General features: G+C 53.2%; 2 protein-coding genes across 2 annotated transcripts in view; both read right to left on the bottom strand.

Moving 5' to 3' along the window:
- F4812DRAFT_453677 (uncharacterized protein) overlaps positions 1-3,526 on the bottom strand; it is a gene marked incomplete at both ends in the record, with an annotated part of 4,564 nt that extends 1,038 nt beyond the window's left edge. The window contains 3 exons of the mRNA XM_047936519.1: positions 344-841; positions 895-2,874; positions 2,939-3,526. Of these exons, the coding sequence (XP_047785524.1) occupies positions 344-841; positions 895-2,874; positions 2,939-3,526 (3,066 nt within the window). The remainder of the gene's footprint in view (positions 1-343; positions 842-894; positions 2,875-2,938) is intronic.
- A 778-nt stretch (positions 3,527-4,304) lies between these two features.
- On the bottom strand, positions 4,305-6,536 carry F4812DRAFT_463900 (uncharacterized protein; the record flags this gene model as incomplete). Its single annotated transcript, XM_047938285.1, has 2 exons — positions 4,305-4,630; positions 5,942-6,536. 2 exons carry the CDS (start codon positions 6,534-6,536, stop codon positions 4,305-4,307), a joined length of 921 nt encoding a protein of 306 aa, XP_047785523.1.
- Positions 6,537-6,694: the final 158 nt, after the last annotated feature.

The raw sequence follows: 6,694 nt of genomic DNA, 5'->3' as shown, positions 1-6,694 counted from the left end.
CGCCCGTGGCTGCGTCCCAGATCTTAACTGTCCCGTCGTACGAGGCCGACGCGAGACGCTGGCCATCCGCCGAGAACACCACCGAGTTCACCGAACCGCCATGGCCCTCGAGCGTCTGCACGCACGCGCCCGTGGCCGCGTCCCAGATCTTAACCGTCTTATCATACGAGGCCGACGCGAGACGCTGGCCATCCGCCGAGAATACCACTAACTTTACTGAACTGCCATGACCCTCAAGCGTCTGCACGCACGCGCCCGTGGCTGCGTCCCAGATCTTAACTGTCCCGTCGTACGAGGCCGACGCGAGACGCTGGCCATCCGCCGAGAACACCACCGAGTTCACCGAACTGCTATGGCCCTCGAGCGTCTGCACGCACGCGCCTGTGGCCGCGTCCCAGATCTTGATCGTCTTATCGCTCGAGGCCGACGCAAGACGCTGGCCATTCGCTGAGAACACCACCGAGTTCACCCAATCGCCATGGCCCTCGAGCGTCTGCACGCACGCGCCCGTGGCTGCGTCCCAGATCTTGACCGTCTCATCGCTCGAGGCCGACGCGAGACGCTGGCCATCCGCCGAGAATACTATCGACCTTACCGAACCGCCATGGCCCTCAAGCGTCTGCAAGCATGCATTCCAGTCTGATTCCATGCTCGGCTTTAACGTGATCCATTTTGGCTCTTCTTTTTCGAAGAGCTCTCTGATTAGGCTGCGGGTGGGACTGAACACGAGTGCTGATGCATAGGCCTGTAATGGAGCTATCTCGATCGCCCGCTTATGAGAAAGAATAAAGCGGCGCGCGTCTCGAAGGAATCCTGTTAGTTGTCGCGCTTCCTTGGTTTTCTGCTAACATGTCAGACCGTGTCTAGGTTATAGATGAATTTATAACAACTCACTACTAAAGCTTCGAGCTTCTGCACTGCCATAACCCCCTTAGGCAAGCTACGCAATAGACTAAGAGATTCTAACCAATATAGATATTTGCTTTGAAGGAACTTATGGACGATCCCCGCGTCCTGTAGGTCCTTGTCACTCATTTTCACCTGGGATTGCGAGGCGTCGAGATGGTCTACCCAGAAGACGCAGGAATATCCTATTGATGCTAATGGGTCAGGGTCGGGCGGCGAGACCTGATCGGTGGGAAATCCCGGCACGCCCAATGCATAAACGTCACGCTTGAGAGTCTCCGAGAGAGCCTCCAGCGACTTGGAGAAGATGGCATGGTGCTGGTGTGCGGCGCCAGAGGGCAGGATTTGGTCGGATGCCTTGTTAACCAGGAAGTCTTTGGCTGATTGATGCACAAAGTAGATGACACCTTCTCGAAGAGTCAGGAAAGAACCGCAGGAATCAATGATTTGTGGCAGGTCATCGTAGTCGCCCTCCTCGAGCGACCCAATAAAAACCTTCAATTCCTCCAATGTGATAGGTCGGTATACGACTGAAGCGATAGCCAGTATCTCCTTGCAACTTTCTGCATCACTCGAACCAGAGATTTGTTCCATCATTCGATTGTAGAGTGGATCAAGTCCTGATGGGAACAGCTTCAACTTGGAGAGTGTATGCCGTTTTCGGACCACCTTGGGATCTGCAAGCTCTTGACAGACCAAGGCGACCCAGAGAAAAGTGCCATCAGCATTAGAGACTAAGTGATTTTCGAGAGCCTGGCTTGTTTCCTTGTCGTATCTCTTCTCGCGTGCCAATTGATCCACCTTGTATCCAATGTATGTGTTGACAGCCTTGGAGATGGAGTTTTGGTTTAGCTCGAGCTGAAGCCTGACCTTCTGCTTTGTACAGCCGAGTTTCCCCTCAATGTCCTGCCAGTTGCGACTAGACACGATCCACTTGACGCGAGAGGACTTGGCGATCAAGTCGAGCAGCTGATGTCGATTTGTTTTGCATTCGTCGAGGGCATCGACAACCAGGATAGCACCGTCCAAAATCGGGTCATTGAGCATGGCTGCAAGAATCTTGGATAAGGCTTCCCAGGCGTTCCCGTCCTCGAAAAGCTGCTTACCCGCATGATCGTGCTTCTCTCGAACATGTGAGATGAGCGACGGCTGTTGGACAACGAGCAGATAGATCAGGCCGCGCAGCACGGCCGTCGCATTACTGAGTCGTACCTCGGTGGCCTGGCAGAAGAAATAGGACAGGTGCCTGTCCTTCCCCAGCTCGTCGATGATGCCGCATAGCAACATTGTCTTGCCTTTGCCAGGGTCGCCTTTGATCCAGAGCAGCTGGCTCTGCGGGTCGTCACGCCACCGCCGGAAGTCGTCATGGTCGAGGATCCAGCGGTATGAGTCCCTGAGCAGGCCGCCCTTTGTAGCTTCGATGCGCGTCTTGTCGTCGCGAGGGTCAGTCTCGCGCAGGTCTTTCAGGCACTGCTTTGACTCCTCGTCTTGGTGTCTCTTCTCTTGGTGTTGCGTTTGCGCTTCAATGGCCGAATGTACGCCTTTGATGGCCGAATGAATGTCTTGGAGCTTCATCTCTATAGCGCTAGCGGTTTCGGTGAGTTTCCAGAGTCGCGTCTTGCTCTCTTCGGTGTTGTATTGTTCCATGTCTCTTTGCACGGCAGCCTCTGCTTCCTTGATCTCGCTGAGCTGGCCAGCCCAGTCATCGTTCTTGAACAGATCCGTTACAATGACGCCAACCCAGTGCCGGTGGTAAAGGCAGACGCTCTTTATCTGATATGAAAGAAGTTTCTCGTAGAGCTGCACGACGTGCTTCTCCAGTTGGACTCGCAGTCCGGCGGAAGATTGCTCGGCCTTGTTCTCGTCGAGAAGTAGGGACACTAAGTTCCAGTACCACTCCGTTCTTGACAGGACGTAGGCGATGCCTTTGCGGTTTTCGCGAGCCTCGGTGATGGGGTTCGAAAGGATCTAGCAACTGTCAGCAGGGGATCATCGACCGTTCTGTCTTCGGTTGGGAAAGTTATTCACACACCTCTAGCCCAAGGCAGACGCCGACCCAGGCGACGGCGGCTTCTGGTGCGACCTTTACCGCGTTGTCCATTATTCCCCTCACTGCTTGTATTGCTTGCAAGCCTTCATCGATGCCTCGCTTGATGGACGCTTGCTTATGCGTCCGATCTAGTCCAGCCTGCACCAATTGTTGCATTTGGCCGCATCGTGTCCCCGGAGTCTCTCCTATCTCATTGTCTGTTGATTCGCGAGGAACAGAGCTCGGATCGTTCTCGTGCAGCTTGGCTGATAGGATCTTCTCGTACTCCCCGACCAGTTTGAGCTCGTTCGCTTTGAGCGCATCGTAGGCCTCATTCCAAAGTCGCTCTTGTAGGCTCGGCAGCGACGAGGTTTTGGAATCCGTCGAGGTAGGTAGAGAAGAAGACGTTGGCTGGGATGTCGGTCGGGTGGTTGGTTGGGACGGAGACCGAGATGGTGTCGGCGAAGGTGTTGGTGACGAAGCCGAGGCGGATTCTTGAGGGGCTTGTAGCAGTCTTCTAACCCTGGATCTCACTTTCTCGATCAAGCTTCTAGCCCTGGATCTCACTTTCTCGATCAAGCGAGGCGCCATCGTCACAGAGGACACCTTAGTCCTGTTGCGCGATATGACGATAGTAGCGAGATGGCTTCTGCTCTGATGGATGAGTCGGGATGACGATGGAGTGTCACGACTAACAACTTGGGCAGCAACATCTCTGCGAGATTTCTCGTGCGGGGAGAGGAGGCCTCAGCAGCTGAAAAGATCCCGGTAGCATGGTGCAGCTTGTGAGTCCAATAAAATTGCCGAGTCATGAGATGTGCAGCTGCGCCAAGTCAATCGCAGGGCTTGTCGTGTCGAGGTGGAAAGTGCAAGGCAAATCAGGTGGGGAAAGAAGTAAGAACAGGCTGGCTCGATTTTGCCATCTGGTCCCGAGATCCATCTTATCTTTGTCTTGACTTTGCGCTGCCACTGGGGCCCGGCTGACAAGAGATGAGTTGCCCTCATTGCGGGGCCAGTAGGACAGTGTTCATGTGACCAAGGTTCGTTGGAGGAAAGCGCTGAGGAGAGGGGATCAGTCAACAGGTAACACAGTAGATGCCTGCCTGACAAGGCTGTGGCGTGGCGGAGTTGCGCTTAGATCCCTGCTAAGGAAGAGAATGCGCGCTTCGTGCCATTCAGTGGATGTTGCAGCACCTTGCTGCAGGCTGCAACTGTTACCGACGGAGAATAGAGAATCAAGTTCTACCAGAGCACTTCGCTTGCTCTCTGTCACTAAAATCAGGCGGGACGCGTTGCGGACGCGTTGGATATTCTCTTATCGGGGGTTACCTCTAGTGCACGCACGTGCATGACGATCATCAACCCACCCTTAGATGGAAGGCAAGGAACGGGTCGTCCGCCCCACGGCGCGCCGTACCGTCCGGGCACCACCGCAATCTTTATTCCTTTGACTCCACCAAGCGGATATCCATGAGATAGCGAGAAACATTAAAGATGGTACAGCGGCTTCGTTAAGGCCGGACTTATCGCGACGACACTGTTTCGCCGTGTTCTGAGCTTTATCGGCATTGCCGTGATGCCCAAGACGCGGGTACACCACGCCGATTGACACCAGGCACCGAAGGCTCGCCCGCAGCCGGTAGCCGTGGCAGTAGAGCATCTCACCCCATAATATGCAAAACACGGTAAAGAGCCCTGGCCAGGCGTCGAGACTCGGGCTGGCCACTCTTCTATTTTTTAAGTTGACATATAGGAGTTTCAGTAGCACCCCGCACCTTCGGGACTCCTAGATATTCACATATCCCACCGATCAAGATCAATGCGGCTGAGCAATTCCCGGCAGTAACCTTCTCCCCTCCCCATGTCCACGGAACGGCCTTCTTGTTTAACAGGATGGGATGTACTTACAACTTTATTAGAGATAGGCCAGTGATTTTTCTCTTCATGGTTTAATCTGAGTTGGATCGACAAGCCAAAGCTCGCTCATATCAGCAGCATCTTGATGCCAATAGCCTGGTTTGCTGGTAATTTGGGGGAGGGTCACATGACCATTCCATCCTTATCGACTCATTTCCCCCACCCTAGAACCTTCCACACCATACACGTCGTGCTCTATTAAGACACGCGAGAATCTCTATCCCCTCTTAACAGGTACTCATAAAGAATCAACTATTCTGGCGTATTTCAACCAATAAAGCTGCTGCCATTTGTGTCTCGCTGTCCGTCCAGATATCCCCGACGATCTGCCCCTCTTCGCACCACCCTTGCTTGTACCGAAATGCACCACCTCAAAGTGGAGAACGCCGGGAGGTTAATGGCATGGTCAGCATTTAGGAAGATCGGAGAGAAGGGGATGCACTGTACTGCAAAGGGATCAGATTAAGATTAGATATCATGTTTTAGGCAGTAGTGTGGTAGAATTAGAAGGACACGAGCGGTGCTGGAAGGAATAGGCTCTAATTAGCGTATGAACAGCGCTGGCGAAGGTTCGTAGGCCCTGCTAAAGTTATTTGCCACTTTAAAGCGCTATGCGGTAAGGGAGATAATTATGGATGAAAGTCTTTGAGGGATATTATTTTGCATTATCTCTCGCGATAACAGTGGTAGAACAATGAGGTACATTGTACAGTCTCCAAGGACCGAATCGATTTTTTCTTATGCTTAATGAGGCCGAATACTATAGTTTACTTCGTTCGCAATTAATACTTTGACTTACTATGTAATGACAGTCCATTGAAGGACACGACCGCTATAATTTGTTCCTTACTATCTAATTATGATTAATACGTGTCTCCACCGTATAGATATAACTTTTAACACCAATACCATATAGGAGGCATTCTTCCCTCTTCCATATCTTCAAGATCTAGGAGAGAATCCCGTCCTGTTTCGACCTCGGACGCCTGGTACTTGGGTGCTGTCTTTTCGATATTCCCCTTCGTTTCACTGGCCTTGAGGACTTTGGACTGCTTGCCTTAATCATCCTCGGCCTTGACAGGGACATACTGTCGACCGAATCTGTCGAAGCAACCGCGGCGGGATCCGTAAACGCTTCGGGTCTTATCCCTTGTAAGCGTCTACTTCTCCGCAGCGGTACAGAAGCAGGCGCGGGAGGCGGCTTAGGAAGATCCAGCTCAGATAGAGGTGGTTGGGCATCGGAGGGCAACTCGGAGGGGTTCATTACTTGTCTAGGACCAGACCCTTTCCCGCTGGGCGACACCTTGGATACTTTCGCTGGACGAACCGGCCCGAGAACCGTGCCTGTTGGCCGAGCCCGTCCATCCTTCGAGGACGGCGCTCTCTCGCCTCGTCGTGGCCTCTGCCCTATTGCGGAGCGAGCATCCTGTCTGCTCTCTGTGAGGCGGCGCCGTAAATTTGGTACTGAAAAAGAGTGATCCGCATCGCCATTCCGTAGCCCGGCTGCATCAAGGGTTGCCGGCAGTTCTTGCTGAGACGCATTTGAGACGCTTGACAATGAGTTCAAGTTGGCCGGCGGAAGGGGTCCGAATATCTGTTTAGGAGCGAGATTTTCTTCTCCACGGCTATCCTCGCTGGAACCTCTCCAGGTAAAACACGTCCAGTCGATTCCCGCTGAGAGCATCCTATGTAAAGCCAGGCGGACATCCGTTATTGAGGGTTCTACATACGATAAGACGGCGAAGGGAATTGCTCATCCGTCCACGTCCGGAACGGAGGCCCGTCCTCAATCTAGTTCACACCGACTTTCAAGTCCCTCTCTACCTCTGCCAGAAGGAGTCA

The sequence above is a fragment of the Daldinia caldariorum genome (assembly GCF_022478825.1).
Source record: "Daldinia caldariorum strain CBS 122874 unplaced genomic scaffold F4812scaffold_29, whole genome shotgun sequence".
NCBI classification, from domain to species: Eukaryota; Fungi; Ascomycota; class Sordariomycetes; order Xylariales; family Hypoxylaceae; genus Daldinia; species Daldinia caldariorum.
This window is presented reverse-complemented; position numbering and strand designations above follow the sequence as displayed.